This window comes from Schistosoma haematobium, chromosome ZW, assembly GCF_000699445.3.
Source record: "Schistosoma haematobium chromosome ZW, whole genome shotgun sequence".
Taxonomy (NCBI): domain Eukaryota; kingdom Metazoa; phylum Platyhelminthes; class Trematoda; order Strigeidida; family Schistosomatidae; genus Schistosoma; species Schistosoma haematobium.
This window is the reverse complement of record NC_067195.1, coordinates 49,084,075-49,107,748: the sequence shown is the minus strand read 5'-3', so window position 1 is coordinate 49,107,748 and position 23,674 is coordinate 49,084,075. Positions and strand designations below refer to the sequence as shown.

General features: G+C 31.8%; 1 protein-coding gene across 3 annotated transcripts; it reads left to right on the top strand.

Annotated features, from left to right (window-relative positions):
* Nucleotides 1–1,538: 1,538 nt before the first annotated feature.
* Nucleotides 1,539–22,613, top strand: MS3_00003767 (uncharacterized protein; the record flags this gene model as incomplete). Of its 3 annotated transcripts, none has more annotated exons than XM_051211630.1 (3): nt 1,539–1,589; nt 19,708–22,074; nt 22,470–22,613. In XM_051211630.1, exons 1-3 carry the CDS (start codon nt 1,569–1,571, stop codon nt 22,611–22,613), a joined length of 2,532 nt encoding a protein of 843 aa, XP_051071716.1. In that variant the 5' UTR covers nt 1,539–1,568. The 3 variants fall into 3 exon arrangements, with proteins under 3 accessions (XP_051071716.1, XP_012799995.1, XP_051071715.1); XM_012944541.3 differs by lacking the exon at nt 1,539–1,589 and adding an exon at nt 13,005–13,445; XM_051211629.1 differs by lacking the exon at nt 1,539–1,589 and adding an exon at nt 16,195–16,256.
* Nucleotides 22,614–23,674: the final 1,061 nt, after the last annotated feature.

Sequence of the window (23,674 nt, the reverse complement as noted above, 5' to 3'; positions counted from 1 at the left end):
GAGCCTTTATTATGTAATTTTGATTAAAGACTCATCTTTTGTTACCTAATTTTCTATTGCATGCTGCCGGACCATTGACAGTAAGGTCGTGTTTGACTAAGCTCAAGGTCACGGCGTGGTTCAGTGTGTGACTGTAACCTTCTGACTGTCTGCTTGGGAGGATTGCTGGAATCCCTGCAGATAGATATTTGATCCCCTCTTGTTGGGAATATTTGTATTGATTCTCAGGTATCAAACCCTTTAGTATTAACTGTCTCTTTCATTGTTTAGCGCGCTACTTTGCGTTAGAGAAACTTCTGACTGTATAGCACAGGCTGTACCGTTTGAGGTATTTTGTATTTTTGATGTAATTTGTTCTGTTTTCTTCATTAGAACCGTTTATATTGAGCACAGAGTTTGTGCTTTGATATAATATAATACGAGTATCTCAAAAACGCGTTGTGAGCTATACAGAGGAACGTGGTCTGGTCTAATCAAATAAATTTTGGGTTCGTCAGTCCGTTGTTCCAACCGAATATTGGCTGTTCGGTCGCTACACAGTGGATCAGTTAATCTCTTCTTAGTGTGTAAAGTTTTATGTTTACTCTGAAACCTGAAACTCTTAAGTTTCATCTCTTTTGAAATATGGGAGGTAGCAGAGAACATATTGAATGATAGAAACATTGCAATGAAATAATCATATAATATTCTCCATAATTTAACAATACTCTCCTAGTTAACCGTAGTCCATGAAGCAATTACTATTTAATAACAAAACTCCACAAGCAATTTTCATCTTAATCATTAAACTTGGCTAATATTAAGACCGTTGACATTTTATTTTATTTTTTAAAATAACAGTCAACAAGCTGTTCCCTACAAAATAAACAGAATAACAACTAATGACAGTTCAGTGTTATCGGCATTTCTAAAAACTTTGTTTATAAAATTTTAATGAGAGGAAACATGTTTTATGTTAAAATGAAAATTCATGTGTGTATCATCTGAAGTTCAAAGACATAGATATATATAAAGAGATATCCAAACCAAATGATAATAATAATAATAAATATAATAATAAATATTTATGTATTTATCAGATCAGATTAAATTCTCTCGATCGTCTGTAAGTAGCAATGATAAAATTGCAGATGATATTTTAAACAATATTGGTAGGTAACAATGAAAATAAATTCCATCATTCTATCAATGTCAAGAATCTTTTATTCAATCACATGTAATATATCATGTGAATTTGACCAGTATGAAGATATTATTATTTGCACTGGCATGATTGTTTTGGCAAATGTACTTTATCTTAATCCACATCATCAATATACTATTAAAAGTAATAATAATTTTCCGAGTATAAAAAGTAAGCCACAATAAATCTTATAGTTTTATCATGTTGTGAAAGCCTGGCATATGCGTGGGTGGCTATCAACAATACTTGATAGAATGTGATGTACGAAAGCGTAAACATAAAGGGGGGAAGGGTAGTTAGTTGATATAAGAATCTATATGCATAAAAAGATTACTTGATATGTTTTGCAGAGCATCAACTTTTATGACGCATTCTTCGTATATTTATGTGTGACAAATATATACAAGTAGGTATTTTTTTCATATCATTGACGGGAGATTCATGATAACATCAATACTATGCTGTACGATAACACTGTAATGGAAATAAAGGGGGGGCAGAAGAAGTATTCTGACAATTGTAATGTGCCAACAGATTATCTCCCATTTAGGGGAGAAAATGATCGATTCAGAGATTAGAACTTGAAGTGAATGTCTATTAGAAAGCACACTCTAATATCCAATACTCACAAAGTAAATAAACGGAAAAATGACCCAAATTTCTAGATACTACGCCCTGAATATTCAAATATCTATGGTCAACATTATCCCTAAAGTATTAAGTTAAGCTAAATGTTGCTAAACTATTCAACAGTATTAAAACGTTATATTCTGGATTCTAGGTTAAGTGAATGCTAACTGTATTTTGCTTTATTTGGTAACATATGAGATCCAAAACCGTTACTAATAAATACAAACACCCTACCTCCTAAAATAATTTCACATTTTAACTTTCATTAAATTCCTTCCACTATTACTACAGGCATTTAGACCGTAAATAAACTTAAAAATAATCAGTTTGTAGTTTTAAGTCTCCATGTCTAAGATGGAAACCACTTTTTCGTACTAGGTTAGAGTGAAGAGCACGGTTCGTAAGAAAAGCTGGAAAAGGGAAGAAAAAATGACTCGACATCTGAGCAAACATATGAAATGCATTTACATATAATGATGAACACAATCGAGAACAATTTACAATTATGCGAGATTAAGACAACTCGATAATTTGAACTAGTGTTGTTAGCATGACACTTTCAATAGGTTACGGTGATTATTCCTTGAATTTTTATCCTTAAGGTCAAATTATTTTACTTTTGTTTTAATATAAATTCAAAAGATGTTATCAACGGTAGAAATTTCGTTTTACTAAATAGAATGAATGTATAAGTATATCAGTTTATTTACTAAAAAAACTGAAACATCATATATTATTTGATGCATTTATTTTATTTCCACGGGAATACAATCCTGATCAGAAATATGAAACAAAAATACTTATAATATTCTAATTTCCAATATAAGAATTAAGTGGTCCTGGATTTGTATATATATTCTGTGTGTGTATATATGTATGTGCAAACACGCGCACCTATTTGTTGTCTACAAATAAAAAAACAGCAGGAATGTAGACAAAATTAGGTCAAGTACAATTGTGATTTACTAGTATTTAATACGTTTTTATTCTAGCAATTGTGTAGTGTGTGTGTGTGAATCGCATCGCATAGCTTCGCTCTTCTCATTTTTTAAAATAAAGTTTTATGTTCACGCTCTGGAGACTTAATTTTAAAGTAAAATAATGAGGGGATGGATGGTAGAGGCCAAACTTAATAAAAGGTGGTGTTTATGCCTGTATATGTGTGTTTGAGTGAACCATAGGAGGAGGATACAGATATCACTGTACAAATACTTACACACGACATTAATAATAATAATAATAATAATAATAATAATAATAAAAGTGATGAAAATGCATAACATGTACAGACCAGATGGAGTAGACCTAAACTGTAACAAAGTTTTTCCTGGGCATTTTCTAGTTATAAAAAAGCCATGAATTTTAGTCACATCAATAACCTGTTTTTATGCATCTATGGATATTTAGAAAACGGTTATTTACATGTTACAGATGGCACGTGAACAAACGACATTTAAAAAAAGCTTGAGCAATATACTTTTTGTTTATATGAGTTATCCTATATTAAAAAAGCTAATTTACAATGAAGTACATAGGTCTATATTGCTGAAGAAATTTAAAACTGAAGCGATTCCCCAAGTTGATTTTATTCATTAGTGTTCAAACTATTCAAATCTCTTCAATAAAAAAATTTCTAGATTATTACATTTATGAGAAGTGTAATTTTTACATTTTCTATGCTCCGGATCAGGTATTTCTTGTTTGCTAGTTTGGTTCTCTTTTGATACATCAATAGTTTCTTAAAGATAGCTTATACGATGAAGTAATTCTTGACCTTGGAAGCCACCGACTTCTTAATAATAATTTATTAGATTTTAGAAGAGTAAGTTAAAAAAGTTTGATTTTCTGAAAAGATATAAAGTTTAGTTTTTGCTTAAAAGAAATTTGCAGTTTGTATCAAGAACTGATCTTAGTTAGATAACCATTGAAAAGACCAGTAAGCATTGGATGGCAGTTTTCATCTCACTGTGGGATTTCTCATCAATAAGTATTCATGACTACGATGGGGTTCGAACACAGGGTCTTTGGACCTACGATAAGCTTTTAACATTTAGATCGCTGAATTCTCAGTATCATTTTTTGGTGCTTTCAATGTAAATTAATTTGGATTAAAGTTTGACCACAGTTTATTTACTCCATTCTTTCCTTTGACAAAAAAAACCAAAATATATCAGTGCAATTGATCTACTCGATAGTTCTTATAAGTGATAAGATTTCGTCGTTTTTTATTCGAAATAACATCATTTTACTAGATTAACAAGTAGTTATTATTTTTATTGATTTATATTATAACTATAGAAGCTTTTTGAGTTCGGTTTTATGTAAAGGTTATATTCTTCAAAAGATCATTCTGTATTGGGATATTTTTGGAAGCCAAGGAGCACTGGATAGTTATTCAGTCTTCCTATAGGAATTTTCTAGAATGACACTTTTTTAAAACTATGTCGTTTCAACTAATATACGTAAAATGTCTCAGGAATGGACTTTAGATGATAAAATAGAACAAAGCAAATATATAAGAATGTTTGGTTTAGTAAAGTTTTGAAAATTTATTCATAATGAAATGCATTTTCATAATGAACTGATGTCAGTTCGTTTTACAAATTATCTTCAGTTAAAATATTATTATAATACTATTGACCTTCGACATTATTGTGAATATTTAGAAAAATTATCTTGAATAAACTTCACAAAACAGATTGATCTCATTTATTCACAAGCACATATGCATACATATAAACATACACAATGGTAAAATACATTTCTAAACTGGTCAATAACTCCTTTGATAACATTAGAATAAGTTTACTACTTGATTTGTAATCAAAATCAAAATCAAAATGCATGTTTATAATAGGAACAGTATATAGGAAATAGTAACACTGATATACTGATTATCACTCTGATTTATGTTCTGTGGTTCATGTTTCTCTGAAATATGAAGGTGTTTTTTCTTTCTAGTCTATCCACTTCATTACATACATCAAAATTTAAAGTACAATGATTATTGTAATTACTATTTATAAAAGCATTAAATTAATATGACTGTTTCATTATAATATTTAGATTATCATAAGATCACAGATATTACACCTATTTTATGTGATTCCGTATAAAAATGGTTAGATATTTTTGATTGAGATCATGAACCGATTGATGTTAGACCATCGTTGGAAACCTGGAAGCACTGGACGGCCGTTTCGTCCTAGTTGCATGAAAAATAAGCCAAACCCATTTAGAAATATTAATATTAAACCTTTGAGTCCACTATAATGAAAAGCTAATCCAATTACTTTACACTTTAACTGTTTCACCGATATGTTTATTTCTATTCGAATGATTTTATACTTTCGACTTTTTAAATTTTGTAGTGGTTAATAACTCATTAAAAGAAATAGTTTTGTAAATGTTTGATCTTGATGCTGACCCTATTAGTTTTGACGAGAACAAGAACAAAGATTGTTAGTTTTACTAAACTTTAATAATTGAATGGATTCGATTAAGTATTTCTATTAAATCAAGGGTGATCCAATACAAAATATTTCGCCTGTTCTAAATGGCCAGTTTACTCTTTGACTATAGTCAAACATACTTTCCTTTCAATTATTATCGTCATCTTTGTTTTACTTTAAGGATAATTTTACAAAGATATTAGGAAATTATTACTGTCTAATTCTATTGTTTCAGCGCATAAAATTAACTGTTATTGATCTTTTGAGTGTACGATTGCTACTGTGAATTCTCGATATCATCTAATAATTGCAGTTAATCAGGTTTCAAGCGACTAATATTGATTCTGAAATAATTTAACTATTAAACACAAAAAAACTTTCATAAAAATATATGACTGTAGTTACAAATGTAGAGGATTGGATTGTAAATTGTTGAAGTTATATTACTTACCTTGAGACTTAGAGATATTAGTTTCGATTTCATGAAAGGGTTAAAGGTTGTGAACTCCTAGGGTGTTCCAAGCTCTAACGTAACAACCTCCTAGAGTCCATTTAGTTTTTATACCATAACTTCAGCTGAAATTAGTTTGTGAAGGTAGTTGTTTCTACACATGAAGATGATAAAACTCTCTTATAATTCAACAAATGACTAGCACAGATTTATATCTAAAAACGAATTAACTTTACAGGCCGCGGCTTTTCACTAGAACTCTGGGAATTATCTCTAAAAGCAAGTCATTAATTACCACATAATTTTCAGTATGAAGTTATAGAGATCGTTGAGTTTCATTGGAATCACGAGCCGATGTAAGTTAGACAATTTTTGAAAACGTAGGAGCACTGGACGACAGTGCAGTCTTAGGATGAGAAACCTTAATATTGTGTGTCATCGACCCTGAAGATGGGTCCGATATTCTAATGAAAATAAGTGACTAGTGAAAATAAAACCTTGATGGATGTGAGGAAGTTGTACATAAGCATAAATTGAATAATTAACGAGTTAGGACCATAATTTATAGACAAACCAACTAGAAATAAAAGTGAGTTTTTAATTTCGACGCAAAATTCATTCATCCATGTGACTAAATAACATTTTGGCATCATAATTGATGCTTGTTCATGATGAAAGCCTTAACTCTAATGCGTTACCTTAAGTTCTAACTCTAACTTCAAGTTTTAATTACTCACATTAATCTGTAACACTTATTCGACCATAAAAGTGGTTGAAATTTCTCAAGGTCACAGTAGTTTCGTTTAAAGATCGTTCGTCAATAATATTCTCCCTCAGTCACTGTGTCTTATCGTAAAATTCACTTTATATCAAATATAAAAAAAATGAAAATCATCATATTCATGAAAGAATCACTGATATTTTGAAATATTTACTTACAATCTAAGTACAAGATGTAATATTGAATAGTATAAAGTCCTAGATCCTATCAATATCAATCACTCGGTAGTTGAAAACCAGTTCATATTGACATACATTCGGCTGACAGTTTTGGTGAAGTAATTCATAGGTTTTTATTAAATACCTACTGATATATATGAAGAGTATCCAGACAAGGGAAAATATACATTTATCAGTATCATATATTAATATTCTAATGGAAACTTCTGTTAACTCTACAGCGTCTAACAGTATTTAACTGCTCAGAAATATCAGAGTGAGTTGTACAGTTTATTCCTTGATTTTAAATAGTTTATGAACCAATTTTAGCATTTAATTATTTAAGCCTATTGTCCCTCATGGGTCATAGGCCTCCAACCTGAGATCTTCAAGTAACAATATCATAGATTCTCTTTTCCAAATGTTATCAAGTTGTATTCACGATCTTAATATCTGCTTCCGATTCCCGACTCCATGTGTCATTTGGTTTGCATCTTTCTTTTCTACTTGACAGTTTCAAGTTAGGAATTCCTCAGCTATCAAATACTCCTTTAACTCTTCACGGAACCCTTATAGGTTTAGTGCTACTCTCAAGCCTTGATAAATTAAAAGATTTGGCGTAAAGTTAACAACCTCATCTCATAAAAAGAAACTTTAAAAAACACTAACCGAAGAAAACCAGCTAAACCCATTGATTTTAGTGGGTAATAATAATTCTTATGCACAATATTCGTTGTAGGCAAAAGTTAAATGATAATGAGCAATTATTCATTATGTACATATTAAGACCATTTAAGTGCATCACCTTTGAGTGATTATGCGGTCTTAGCTAGCGATAACATAGGAATTCCTGTACATGTTTATTTGCTAAATAAATGACATCTGTAAACAAAAAAGTTTAACACGATCTGTCAGCTTACCCAGACTAGCTATAGGTGCGGATATGAAACACTTCAGTTTGTGATATTTTTTTAAGTATAGAATTCATAATTCAAGTCTACAAAATGTATATAATGCACTGATACATTTGGTAGTTATCCGTTTATTCAATGCATTTTTATGTTAAGTTACTCTACTTAATAAAATTGATCCTAGTAACTCAATATATCATCTAACAAATTATGATTTATTCACTTAATGATTTTAGAAATACAGTGGCTAGATTTAAGGTTAGTCTGGTAATTCACAAAAATCTGCCAGTCTCTAAACTCTTTAGCGAGAATTATTGTTTGCTATTCACTTGAGAAATGTCTTCATTTGTCTCACTAAATAAAACCTTTTAGAATCTTAGAAGGAACAAAAATCTCGTAGTTGTAAATATAACTCTCTGATGATATTTGACGTTACAATAACCTCCAAACTGTTTCCAATCTTTTTGCAATTTTAGAGTGGTCAGCCTTCAGTATTTTATTCTAGTATATTTCGACATGGGCTAGTTTTCTATCACAATTTAAAGTACAACCTCATTGAACCAATTACAATCATGGACACACCTGTTAATTAACTGACATTACTCTATGGAAAAAATCCTGTGATCCTACTACCGCGTACAACATAAATTAAACACTCTGATTAATGGACCTCCCCGTCTAAGATCAAAGTTATGGACGTATTAGTCATTCAAATCAATACATTTTTGGTCCAAGTACTTCCTTATGTCTATGTTGTATTGATATTTTTATAACTCATTCCAATGCTTGGACTACACTAATAAGGTATGAGACAAAGGATGTGATCTAATTTAGAGTCTCACTCTACTTTCTCTCTTCCTATCAGATATTGTGTTTGTCTGTCTAATTACAAACTTAAACACCCACTCATTAATATTATTATCATGTCAACAATGGAAGATGTGCACAGAGTGAGCTGACTTGGTTAGATCAATCTGTCCACCAACTAACCTTTCCCCCTACTCAATCTTCGTCTCATTTTGTTCAAGTTTCTAAAGTTCTGACCTTATTTATACTTGAATCTAGCTAAGCAGAATTATTCATATGACCATATGGCTCTCTCACATGGTACTAATATCTCGATACTATTTAGGCTCTCAAAAAAATCTGTATTTACAAATTTTAAGAAGATACAAAATTCAATACAGGTAGACAGCTGTTTAACTAGGCAAAGACTAGGGGAGTTCATTAAATAACTAATTATCTCCATATGTATGCATCATTTTTCCCTTTTCTCCGAGAATAGACTAGCGTAAAAATTTTGAATGACTAATAATATTCTCAATCATATCATAGATCCAACTTCAGAAATAATAAATGAAGTTGAGATGATAACCTGGGAATAATCATTTACAAGAGTTTGATTAGTGTTCTTTGTATTACTTGATCATTATTCACCTGATTTAGTTACAAAAGAAGCATTTCTGTCTCAATCTCATCGATTATTTTACAGATTGTAAATAAAAGGTGTTCAACCATTTGCACTTCTTAGCAAGTAGATATATGAAAGAATTAGTGAACGAATATTCCTCATGGAACTCTTTATACGTACCATCCAGTGTCATAGCTATAGATGTTGTATGGAGTTATTCAGACTGATATTCATCTTTTTTAAAAGAAGTTTCGATATATGTTAATCTAACTCTAATTGAACTAAATTGTGTTCGTGATAGATTCATTGTTATCCAAAGTACTTGAATAATGTTGTTCTACATATTTATTTTATCAGAAGGGGTTTGGTGGAGATTTTAGTAATTTATTAGTTAAATTCATGAGCCAATTGAAGCTAGATCGAGGGTGCGCACTACTGAGGAGTCCCATACTAGGACGAAACAGTCGTCCAGTGCTTCTAGGTTTTCCGTGGTAGTCTAGCTTCAATTGGCTCATGAGTTCAAGTATTTGTTTTATGCACAAAAAGAACGTCACTTGAAATTAAAGAAAACCCAAGCCGTCGCACCGTTCAAATAAATGTTAAGAAGCTGTCTACCTGAGCATTAGTTCAGTTCTAATGATCAAGGGCTATAGCGAACAAATAGAATAATAGGATTGAGTCAGATCTAAGGTGAATATCTTCATTATGGCTGAATTCAACGGTTAAGTCTAATCACTCAAATATTCACTCGTAATTTAGATAACTCTATAACTTCCTTGAACGTGGTTCATAGTGATTTAAGTTCAAATCTAATGGGGGAAAATATTCGCTTGCAATTTGCATATGTATTGTTGATTTATTTCTTAACTTTAGCAGACGAAATACTATGTGGAGATCTATATTGTTTTGTTGATGTTCAATATATGTGTTACTGACGTATTATAATGTTTATGAAATTTAAGTCATACACTTCTGATTCATTACTTTTAATTTTTTCCCCAGTTTGTTTAAAATCAGGTAGACCAAGTTTCCGACCACTGTTCTGAAAGAATACTTGTGCTGTTTAAAACTCATCAGCTGTGGCTAATTCTAAGTCTTTTAAGCTTTAGAAGGGTCATGATACCATCTAACTAAAGAGTTGAGTTCATTTGTCGGTATTTTTCTCACCTCCAGTTATTTTCTAATTGGATTCAATATTATCAGTGGGAAAATATCTCACTTTAGAATTGATCAACTATGTAAGTGACAGATTCCCTCTAAAACTTTAAGAAATCCATCCTAGTCATATCATATTGTTTTGTAAATTACTCTTATGCTTTACAAAACTTCCGCAAAAGCGCATACATGTTTAAACTTTGGGATTTCTATGTTTGAAGAGATTAAAAAATACCTTAAATCAGTGAACAGAATGAAAGTCAGTAGCACAATGACAAAACAATCCTAACCATTCCAATGCGTCCCAGCTCCACCAACAAGAGACAGAAGATCTGGTTCAGATGATGGAAAGGTATATTCCACAAACAGCCAGAAAACACGAACAACCAAGCACACAACTCAAGTGTATGTATACAGCATAGAAATGTCCTTGGGAAACGTCACAAAATAGCGTATTAAGAAAACAACGAACCAATGACATCTAGGGTCCTTCCAAATGGGAAATTCAACCTGAAGGTAAAAATGGGCGAAAACAAAAAATTCAAATTTCCAAAATAAAATCACAAAAATAAGACAATAACTAAGTGATTGCTGAGGCCCTAGCATCTCCAACAGGGATGGAGTGTCTTATTGATGGTAGCTATAGGATTTAGTAAGTAAATGTTAATAACTACATCAGTGTGAAAAAACACATTAACTCTCTCTCTCTCTCTATATATATATATATATATATATATACAATAATACCAAGTGAATTTAAGCTTCACCCGGTTGCACAATCAAGTGGCTAGCAGGACTCAGTAACTAGGCGGATAACGCGGTGGCGTTTGAGGCGAACAATACTGGGTTCGAATCATAGAGTGAACATCAACACTGAGATGCAGGTAGATCTGGCCGATGAGTCCCGAGCGCGACGAAACGCGCGTCCTGAATTCCACTGCTAGCCATTATCCATATTTGCTTATAGTTATTGTCAATATTATTCTTAAAAGCAATTATTTATTTAATTCATAAGAATATACTAGATTGAATAATTTAAACGTTTTTGCGATAATTGTCAACAAAAAATAAACTTGTGCTTCAAATATCAAATTTGTTCTTTGATAATTTATGTTGTCAACAAAAAAATATTTTATAATGGTAATAACAATAGTACTGCTAATACTAATGTCACTAACATCAATTTCACATGAAACCGATCACGCAATAAATATCGAGAAACAGAATTTATGACTTTATAAAACTTACATAAATCTTTCATAATTTAATTGAGTTCACTGGTTAGTGAGAGGTTTATTTCACAACTCTACTTCATATATATATTTAAAACACAATACATTATTAAATAGATCGGTTGAAGTTTGAACTTGGTCCTATTCTCAGTACTAGCATATTTATGTGTTTGTACACTTGGAAGTTACATTGAAGTTGATTTATGTGTAACATTCCCTACATACTATATTATATTATGTAATAATCATCATTAGAAGTGGAAACTTGTCAATACGACGAGGACGAAATGGTGAATCAGTGACTACTTTTGTAAACCGCTTTTTTAAAAACTATTTTAGTATATTTGACACGTGGGTGCAACTGACATCTAGGACGTGCGTTTCGACCTGTTTGAGACTTGGACTCCACTCCTAGCCACATACCACATATACTAGAAACTTGTGAGTAAATGCCAAGTCGACACAAATCGATCAGGATGTGCATATGGCGACAGAGACAGGCCCTTGAGATCCTAAATGTCAACAGTGGAATATTACTAACCTAGTATTAAACCATTTTTCATACTTTTAATTCTCGAGAACATATTTAGTTAAGTAGCCAATGATTCTGTTTTCTGAAGTTTATTTTATCAGGGATATCTATCCAAGGGACAATTATCAGTTCATCCACCTCAGTCATTCTAGTATTTCAAGTCAAGTTTATCATGTCAAAACTTCTCAGTATGTGTATATATATTTTGGATAGTGGTCTGCTTTGTAATCCGGGATATGTGTTGCGTCTCATTCAGGACTCAAGCTAGATGCAGCAACGTCCCGGTGTTGAGGATAACACTAACCAAAATATAGTCGGCTTGTAAATATAAACAGTATCTAGGATTCCTTGAAGGAGCTCATAGGCTAAAAAAGATTGGTCAAACGCAGCCCTGAATACCAACAATGGGGAAAACAAACCCATACAAACAATGATAACCGTTAGGATGACTAGTAAGGCGAATATTTTGGTAAAATACTCCCGTCTTTCAAAAATGTCAATAAGAAATGCCAATTACTTCTATAGTATAGTATTATCGTGTTCATATGTGTTTACAGAATTACTACTCAAAGGACGTGATCTGCTCAATGATTCACCGTGCCAAGGCATAGACTGCTAGTATACAGAAAAACGAAACAATGAATTTAGGTATGAAAAGTACCCTGTGGTAGAAGATTGGGAGAAGTTCAAATTAAAACAAAACAACTACAAATTAGGCTTCGCTCATTGGTAGACGTAAATCACTTAACGTGTGTCTTGAACACGATCATATGGAAGTAGATGATCTGTCAATTGATAGATAAAATTATATTTATAGTATTTATTCACATTAATATTTGTTTGTGTGTCATGTAAGTTTGCCTCAATGACTTTCCTACCACCTTTTATCCCATCCATGAGCAGATCTCAAAGACTATAGAGGTCAGTAAGACAGGGTGGTAGGGGTTACGGAATCATAGAAAATCATAGATAGATAGAACGATGATTCAGCTGCTTTATTCTATTTGTTCAGACCACTCATCCATTCGCTTACTCATTCATTGCATTGTGTCCCATACGGTCTGGTAAAAAAGAGGACTCATCCTATTACCTTGTCAATTTTCCAAACAAAAGTTTACGATCTGGAATTTGAGATCCTACTTTGTTCAACTAGTAAACTAGAATTTTAAGTGAATAGTGGATATATTTGTTTCGAATGACTTCTGATTCATTAAGAAGGAATCCTTTAAGTGAAAAACAATATCAAATTAATGGAGATGGTGGTGTCGTTTGCCGTGGACTAAAATTTGACGATGTTCATTATTCCAGTTTTGAGAATCCATTAAAGAGAGAGTTTTCTCCTAATTCTACTGAAGTACAGAAAGATCATTGTACAACCGATTCAGCTTATTCTCTTGCAAATGGTGCTACTTGTCTAATGCAATCAACATCACCATCTAGGTCAATATTTTTACCAGTAAATCAAAATAATTCGAATATGTCAAATATATATGGTGGAGGTTTTCGTTACCATGTTCGTCGACCTGTGGAATCGTGGAAATTTTTTGAGGTATATCTACTTTTTGATATTTAGTTTTAGTCTATGTGGTTTGTAGTGTAATTCTCTGTATTTTTATAATTGTATTTTAAATGCTATAATACTTAGTCTATTTGTTCAAAACTATGATGTGGTCAGATGGAGATTATCACTAGTACGTGAATTATGGTACAGACAAGATTATGTTCACCACTAGGAACTATTTATTGTCTAATTCATTAGTAACAAAACTGATTATGGTTGGAATTTTTTAATCTGTAGTGTTCCTGTCAGATAGTACTCGGTTTAAGTTTATGGATCGTTATATTGGGTCATATTGCTTAACTATTTAATCGTATTAAATTTCACGTCTGGGTTTTAGTATATTCTAATTGTATTTTAATGACTTGATAGCTTATGGTAATATCCAAACCTATTTCACTTTATACAAGTTTCAGTAACCAATTATGTGTCATCGTCTTGTTTTTGAATCGCACTAGTTATCTAAACACTTGGGATATTAACCGATAGTTTGAATATAATTTGATTGCAAAAGGAACAATCGGGTGTGATTTTTGATTCATTAAATTAATTTAATATATGGAAATTATCAACAGATTTCATTGGCAGATCTGACTTCCTTCAGGGACCTCATTTAAGAAAAATTAGGGAATAGTGTAGGTTATGATATATAGAGAAAATAAAAGGCTGAATTTTTTATTGCTTACATTTGGATGTGAAATAAAGTAGATAAAAAGAGAGACATCAGATTGATAGATCCATTAATGTTGTGCTACGGAGTCCTGTTTTTTTTATCTGTGCGAGGAAGCAGAGGGTCCCTAACGGTAGTTTATTACAATTTTAAACATTCGGTGGTATCATCGAGATAATCGATTTCAGTGTTTTACATGAACTCATTTCAATTTGTACTTCCTATAGTGCTAAAAAATACGTCTCACTCTAAATCCAATACATTTTTATTCAATGTTTTATAAGTTATTTTGTCTTCCAATTATCTCTTTATTTCTTCATCATTATGTTTGAAATACAGGTTCAAGATAAAATGGTTGAATTTAAAATATTAGGTTTTCCAATACTTACAGGTTTTTAGTGGTGGTCTAGCTTATATCGACACAAATTCAACCGTTAAAATTACTACAATCTCCACAGACCCTCCATTCTAATAATATTCATCGTGTGTTTACTAGTAACTGGCTTCAATATGAATTTCCTGGAGTTCTAGTGAGAAGCCATGACCCGTAGAATCCAATCTATGTTGGGTAGAGACAGGTATCCACCTCAGACAATGGTCAAATGGTTGGGCAAGATCATGGATCGATTAAAGTTAGACAATGACACCGTCGGATGTCGGATCAGTGGTCTAGAGGTTAAGCACTCACGTAAGCGACCGAAGGGCTCGGGTTCAAACCCCATTGGTGTGGGACCATAGATGTACACTTTTGAGTCCCATACTGGAACGAAACGTCCGTCCAGTGTTTCCAGGTTTTCAATGGTGGTCTAGCTTAGATCGACTAATGAATTCGACTTAAATATTTTGAAGATGGCTACCGAGTTGGTTTAGCTGGCAGCAATGTATCCAACTTTTCACTTTGAAAAATGAGCGGACTACTATTGCTTATGATCCTGTTTATTTAAAATTCCATTGGTTCAACTGCGAATTCAATAGATATTAAGTTAATGTTTTATTCATTTTTTTATTTGATTTTTTTCTTTTATACTTCATGAATTGGTGATTTGGTGGTTAAAACACTCGACTTAAGATCTATTATGGGTTTGTATACCATTGCACTTAAATTGGTTTACTCCGATAAGTAAGAATGAATAGCCTTTGGACTGAAGTGTAGTTCAAAACCACAGTACAAAAAATGTGTATTGCAGTTTTATTGTTAGTATGAGTGATATATTTTCAAGAGTTTTGATTGAGATATTTAAATATGTATGTAATCAAACGTTATGACTTTTAATATAACTCACCAGAAATATATTTCTGAATTATTTAGTTAAAGATTTTGACATAGATGCATCATCAATCTATTTCACTTAAATGTAGGAAATTTTGACAAATTTAGAAATAACATTCTTTACCAAACAACAATAGTTTTAATAACTTGCTTAACAGAAGTATATAACCCATAGTCCCATTGAGTTCATGAATCGGTGGCCTATTGAAAGGATCTGTTGTGGAACTGTTTCGCCCATACAAATCCCGTAATATGACTACTAAAACAGTTTGAGGATACATTCAAGTAATCAGATCAATATATGTTTTCGAAGTCATAATACTTACAAATATGGACAGGTTGTCACCGAAACTCAAGGCGTCACTTTTATCCATGTATAAATATGATTTACTATAGATTTTTGTATTTATCGCTGTTGAGTAGTGTTGTGGATTGATTAATTTCATTTACAAAACATTTCTCTTGATTAATTAATTGTCAAACTTTTCCAACATTCGACTTCCTGTCATATCTAACCTTAATGTAAGTATGAATTGTGTCAAAACAACTATAGATAAATAATATGACAATGGTAAATTCTTATTTCAATCTAACTTTAGTAATCGAGTACAGCTTTGTATGACTAGTTTCAATGCACACTTTTGTTTTGTTGGCAATACAATCCAATAACTCGAAGCGTTATAATTGAATCAAAGTTCAAACCCGAAATCTAAAGGTTAAAGATTGAGTGCTTTATGAACACAATTTAATGATTTATTTCTATTCATAATTAACTCCATAAAAAAATAACAGAGAATTCACTAAAGGTTTCATTTATTAGTACAAGAGACTACTTTCCCTATGATTCTTTGCTAATCAAATTGTAAGCGCGCCTTAATTGTTTGACTTTTTTTCGATGACTGAGTTACGGGTTAACTTATTTATTGAGATCTGGAAAATTTTTAATATCATTACTTTTTAAATGGTCAATATAACTTCCAGCTAGTAGATTTATAGGTGTGAGGATAACCATTTTTCTTTTTAGTGTTCAATTAAAGTGGCATATCTGATATTTTCGAACATCTCTGTTCATTTCATGCGTCAGCACTGCATATAGGAGCGTAATTTTCAATCGGGACTTTATTTTAGATACCTAAGTCTTTCTCTCTCTCTCTATGTATATATATATATCATTGTGGATACGACATGTAAGGTATCCCAACTCACCAGATAAAAAAGAAAATAAAACGAAGGCTTGAGACGAAAACCCCAGTGTAAACCATGCTCTTATACATAGTATGCACTCACTAAATGATCGGAAAAACCCTAGATATTGCTTACATACCTCTAAAGGTAGTTGTGTTACAAAATCACGGATACATATGCTATATTCATTCATATGCTCAAGATTGATTGAATTGGCCTTGTTCAGATTGGCACTCAGTGCAATCAACGTCTAATGAGCTGTATATAAGGTATAGTAAAATGATATTTTTATATCAATGAATGAATTTTATTAGTATCGTTTTGTTATGTTGGTAAATCAATTGTATGTAGATATTTATCTGAATTACTGACAGATCGCAACGTAAAAGTAGTGATAATATTAGATTCGTAAAGATTTTTTTTCTTATAGTATCGACAAATGATTTCTGTTACACATTCTCACATTTTAACGCATTTTAGACTATAAATATTCTCTTTTAATTCTTTTCTGCTTAAATTCAATAATCCTAAATTGCCATAAGGATTTTGACCCTTGACCTATAAAAACTATTTCTAACCATCCTGCATCATTTCAAATGTATAATTATAAACCAGCATAATTCATTGAAGTCATTTAAGTGAGAAAAGGAAAAAAAAATAATAATAATTGAGTCATTTTCTTATTTCCTATTACAATGAATCGATTCCAAATTAGTTGCAATTGACCACTATCAATGTAAAACATATTGAATTATTAACTAACAGAATTTAATTATTTTTAGTTTTTAATCAGAGAAGGGTTTTGTGGACATTATAGTAATTTAATAATTGAATTCATGAGTCAGTTGAAGCTAGACCACTATGGAAAACCTGGAAACACTGGATGGCCGTTTCGTCCTAGTATGGGAAGCAGAAGTGCGCACCCATGATCCCGCCTCGTGAGATTCGAACCCAGGACCTATCAGTTTCGTGTGCGAGCGCTTAACCACTAGACCACTGAACCGACATACAACGGTGTTAATGTCTGACTTTAACCAATCCACGAAGTTGCACCACCGTCCACCATTGTCTTCAGTGAGTTACTATCTCATAACAGACTCGGTTGAACTCCACTGGTTAGTTTTGTTCAACAAAAGTACCATTGAATGAATATATAAAAATTTTAGAATTGGAAATTATAATTCATCAGTTAGAATTATCACAATTTTCTCTCTTTCAATAGAACTAATAGAAGAGAAACCAAACCATTAAAAGTAGTATATAAAATGACCAAATGAACAGTTTCCTAAAAAAGAAAGTTATACACAGAATAGATAGAATTACTGAATACAATTTTTCTCTGATATAAATTTGAATAAAGAAAAAATAAACGAATAATGATTATAGCGAAATAGTATGGTTTCATTTTATTTCATTTAGATTCTCTTCATCTGTTTATAACCCAGAAACAATATATAATATTAGCTATTTTAATAACAAAATGAATATACTTACTTCTTATATGGGAACAATATTGATTAAAATTGAATTCGACAAATATAGATGTAGATTTAATTGAAAGACAATGATTAGGAAATGTATTTTTAACGGTCGTCTATATTTATATGTCTATTAATATTTTAATTAAATCTTTTTGCACATGAGGTGAGTACATCGTTTTGTTTATAAATAATTAGTATTGTTTCTAGGTTCTAGGCAGCTGAAGTGAATTTGTAAAATAAATGAATCTACACTACCATGTTAAACTTTCCTTATTTAAAATTGTTTAAGCTTTATAGAGAAGTCATTGATGAATACTTTGATAATTGTCAGTTAGTAAAAATTTATTTAAACAAGATTTAATTAAATTATTAATTGTTAGTACTTACATTTTTTCATATATTGGTTGTTCAAAAGTAAATTGATCAATCTATTGTCTTCTTAAATAGTTCGATATTCATTTGTAAGTTGATTAAATCCCTGTATAGTAGTTAACAATAAATACTAGTACGTGTTTTCCATCCATTTCTTAAGATAATATGAATATCAACAGAACAATTCAGATGTGCTTAGCAGATGTATCTCAAATGTGTCAAAACATGCTTCTTGAATTTCACTGAGAGTTAATATTCAAAATCTAATGTTGAACTGGATTTTTTTTGACTCATAGTTTTATAATATTGGAGATTAGTATTTAAAGTGTTTAATATTTGTAAAACTGTACTATTTGATAGTCCATAAATTTTAATGTATCACTTGACATGATATGGAGATTATTTCCAAGTTGATATACTATTAAAATATGACCAATCTTAAGTGGTTAATGTGTCATTTTAGGTATTTCGTTTTTCAACTCATGATTATTGAAACTATGTGATTTTAACTTATACAACGTTCAGCTATGCTTCAATACTGTCTTCTATTCTCAGTTATGCTCAACAAAAATGTTTAATGTTGTTCAGGCAAGCAAATTTCTATTACAACACATGAGTTGCAAACGTAGATCAAATCGTTTTGATTTCAAAATATTGGGAAAACTAACGGAGAAACTTGTAAGAAAACACTATAAGTATAAAAGTGTAATATTAATATCACCTTATTGTTTAATGCACTTGAACTAGCTACAGACGCACTCATTAAGACTATTTATAACTATTCTAACACTTAAGCTTTCGGGTAACTAATTACTGAAATTAATTTATTTAGACTAATCTAACTTCATGATTAACCATTAGAAACTTCACAAACGTGGTACTATTTCTTTGTTTAAATTGAAAGAAGAAAAAGTTTGCTGAGATTTTTGATTATTTATTATGCGAATATTTTAAAAACAATAGTTTGACAGTATTAGAAGTGAAAATTGTTTTTTGGTATAACGATATGGTGAATAACTATTTGGTTTAATAATGACAAGTAGCTAACGCTTACCCTAAATCTTTTGATGAGAATGTTGTTAATCGACAATCTTTATCTAAATATTATTGTAATTTATATTTTTATGTAAACATAGTTCGTGTAACTTTAGTATTTTGAAGAGATATTTGATTAAGTATAGATACAGAAATTCTTGTCTCACTTATTATATTTCATTAAGCAAATGTAATGATTGATTGTCTTTCTCCTCTACTTTTTATTTATTTCAATTTTAGACAAATAAAAGTGATGGTTCCAAAGTCTATCTATGCAGGCTATGTGGTTCCAGTTATAAACACAAAAAATCACTGAATAAACATTGGAAAGATAAACATTTTACAGAATTGAGTAATGCTGAAGGAAACTGTCAAGCTGACGGTGAATTGGATGAAGGTGATGATGGAGATGGAGACGATTCCGAAGGTGATGGGAAGCCATTGAACAATAGTTATAACACTCCACTTTCATCTATCGAGAATTCAAATTTAAATAAGCTGAATAATAAATATTTAGAAGGAAGAGAGAATTATTCATATAAGAGTCCTGGTTCAGTGGGACGGACTTATAGTATGAGGACTGAGAATTCTGAAAATTGTCTACCTGATCCAAATCATTTAATGTCTCGTAGGATGGGCAGTGAACAGAATGAAAATGATCTGAAAAATGATATAGTTGTTAGTAGATCCAATATGATTACAGAGCTACGTAAATCTGGATATCTGTCAGTACCGGGAGATCATTCAGATCGATTTGTCGTTGGTCGTAAGCGTTTGTCAGCCATACCTTGTCCTTCCCCAGTTGTTCAATCAAAGATGCATGGTCGAGTTTCTGAATGTGGAGTGAAACGTGTTCGGTCGCCGGACACTGATTATACAAATCTGGGTAGCAAACGGAGACACAGTGTGGTTTCGCGTGGGAGAGAAGAATGTGCTGTTGACGTGAGAGAGAAATTTTATGAGTCATCATGTTCAAACAGGAACACTCCAGATGGTGACATTATATCCAGTTGTGCGGCAAGTCGGTTAGGTGTGAATTCTGTAGATCAACACGTGAATGAAATTACTTTAGATGAAGTGAAACCACTTGATTTATCAGTTGTAAGGGTAATGGAGACTGAAGTTGACTGTGGACGACCGTCAAGCGGAACGGGTGTTAGTCCTGGTAGCACAGTGGATTCGGTCAAGGCTGATGCTTTTATTGTAAATGATTCAGTTAAGGTACAACAAGAGGAATTAGTGTCAGTAACGCCGACTTCCACTTCAATGGAGAATGGTGGTAAGAACAAGAAAAGAGAAAGTCGTGTCAGTCGTGCTCTGCTGATTGGATTGTTGCAAACAGCACTGAGTACTTTGGAGAATGAAGTTGACGACAAAATGAGTGAATCGTATGAATCTAGTTTTGAGTTATCTACCACTTCGGCTAGTTTGCTGTTAGCTGTTGGTAGTCTGTTAGTTACTTTATCTGAGAAGAAGTCGGGTGTGTGTTCTGTTGCTGCTCCCGTCGAAACATGTGCTAGTAAGAAGAATGTAGATGAAGTGATTGAAGGAAGATTGCATTCGGGTTTTGATGGTACTGTTATGTTGACAACAGGTAGTGAGAAGTTGGTTAGTAGTTCTAGGGACTGTTTTCAAGTATCTTCTGATACATTTCCTCGTCTTGTTAATGACCATTCGCATTCACCAGATGATTGTACTTCTAGACCACTTGAAACTCGGAAGTTCGTTGGGAAAGTGGAAGACAGTTGTATGGATCGTATAGTAGAAAGTAGGAAGGATAGAGGATCACTTTCTGCATATGAGTATGGTATTAATGAGAATGAAATTTCATTTGAAGCTCTGGATAATGGACCACCATTAACAGGTGTGGAAGGTATGAAGAAATGTGATGGGTCGGAGCCAGTGATTATTTGTCCTGTTTGTAAATTTGGTGCACGTTGGTTCAGTGAATTGCGTGCTCACATGGTGAACCATTCTGAGCATCGAATGTTTGGTTGTTGTTATTGTCATTATCGAGCGAAGTGGAAGTGGGATGTCGCAAAACATATGCGCCGATGTCCATTGGGTCGTCATGTTTCTCACTTACAGAATGAAGCATTATTGCGTATAGTCAGATATTATCCACCTCCAGAAGATGATATTTTGTATAGTTATTTTCCGCAGAATGGTTTTCCAGGTGTTGGAGTTGATCATCCTCCAACACCACCGATAAATTCAGTGAAACGTAATGATTATGAACGAGTTCGTGCATACGATTGTGAAAGTAAAGATTGTTCATTATTTCCGGGTCGTTTGTGTGATGAGAGTGAGGTAGGAGGTATGGTTAGAGGATTAGTTTGTGAGAGGAACGTGGGAAGTGAGAATAATGATGTGTCGATATCGGTATCCGCTGCTAACAATGCACATGAGTGTCATGCACTTGAAGGAGATGTAGTTAAAGATGTTGGCGACTGTGAAGAAAATGAATCTGGTGATTTGGTGATAGTAGATGATGGTGACGATGTAGGAAAGATATCTGAAGTCAGTGGTGACGTAACAAGTATAAACGGGTCGAAAGAACGTATTTGTTCTACCAGTGACCAGTGTAATCGACAAAACGAAGATGAGGTGAGTGTTCATGTGTTTATATCTCATTCCTATAATTACAATCATATCTGCTTTTAGATTAATTTCGAATTTAATTCCAAGTCAAAAGTCACTTGATTTCTTGGAATATTTATGAGATGATGACTTGATATTTCATATATTTCGACCTGTTTATTGATGGGCTAACTTAGCAGATAGTGTCGTTATTTATCTTGTTCTATGAAGCTTGGATTTTTATTTTATGTAGACTGTAATTGTAAATATTCTAATATCAAACTTCATGCAAAACACTTTTAGTAAGCATTTTTAAAATTAATATCATAACTACTGTTGTGTTTCTTTTTTAATTATTCACTTATGTATGGATTATGATAAACATTTGACTTATATTATTATTGTTCACTTACTATCTTTAGGATACTAATAAATCTGATCTAATATGTCGAGTACGCAAATGTCCATTATGTGAATTTCATTCTACAGATACAATTGAATTTCAAACTCATTGGAATTCACACTGTCCTTATACAAATGAAACAGTGAACTCAACTAAAAGTTGACGTTATATTAAAAAAGAAAATTATTCATTCAAAAACTTTCACTTTTCACTATTTAGTTAACTTGAAGCCTACAATTCAGATGTATATATATATATATATATATATATATATATATATATATATAAAGTTTCTTTATTATTGATTTAAATACTTTTCCTAGTATTTTTATGTGGATGAATAACAATCACTGTATCATTCAAATCCTCATATATTTCTAATTTATTACTCTCTCTAGTTTGTGTATATACGTTTCATGAAAGTTTGTAACTTCATTCTAGTGGTTTGATATTTTGTTTGTTTGTTTGTTTGTACATGTATTGAATTATTGGAGAAAAAATTATTGCAAATAAAACTTATTTTTTCACTCTTCACGATTTACATTTGTGAAATATGTCATTTTGTTTTATATTCATGATTAGCCATTGATATTAAAGATTTGTTGGCTATGGTCTGTTTTTTTTGCGTTGTTGTTGTTGAAAGTGACCAGTAACTTAAGTGTTGTTTACTGGTAGTTTACAATTTTCATCGACCGTTTGTTAAGTTCAAGGACATCAGTTATATTCAATATAATATTTGTTACAAAACATTTAGATTACCACATTCTGTTGAATATTTCATTCAGATTGACATGTCATAACTTGTAGTGTTTAGTTAATTGTTTTTTTTCATACTTAACCAGCGTGGGATCAGTCTGTGCTTGTTAATATCACTACACATAACAGTTCGTGCCTTGATAATAACGATAAATTACTGTAGTAGTTATTCCTAATTATGGATCAATTGTGTGCGGTCAATAGGTTTTTCGAGTTTTAATTCATCTTCTGTTGATAACCTACAATTACTAAAAAATCTCTCCAAATCTTTCAATCATTTGTAATAAATATTGACACGATATTTATTCAAAAAATTTTATGATTAACCTGCACAGTTAAACCCATCTTACTTGAGTTTTTATACTTCAAAGGGCAAAGAAACCTTTTAGGTAAACACGAGTTTACAAATAAGCTATCGGTTGTGAATTTTAGCTCATGGCACGGCAGTTTTGTTCAGGGCTTGGTAGA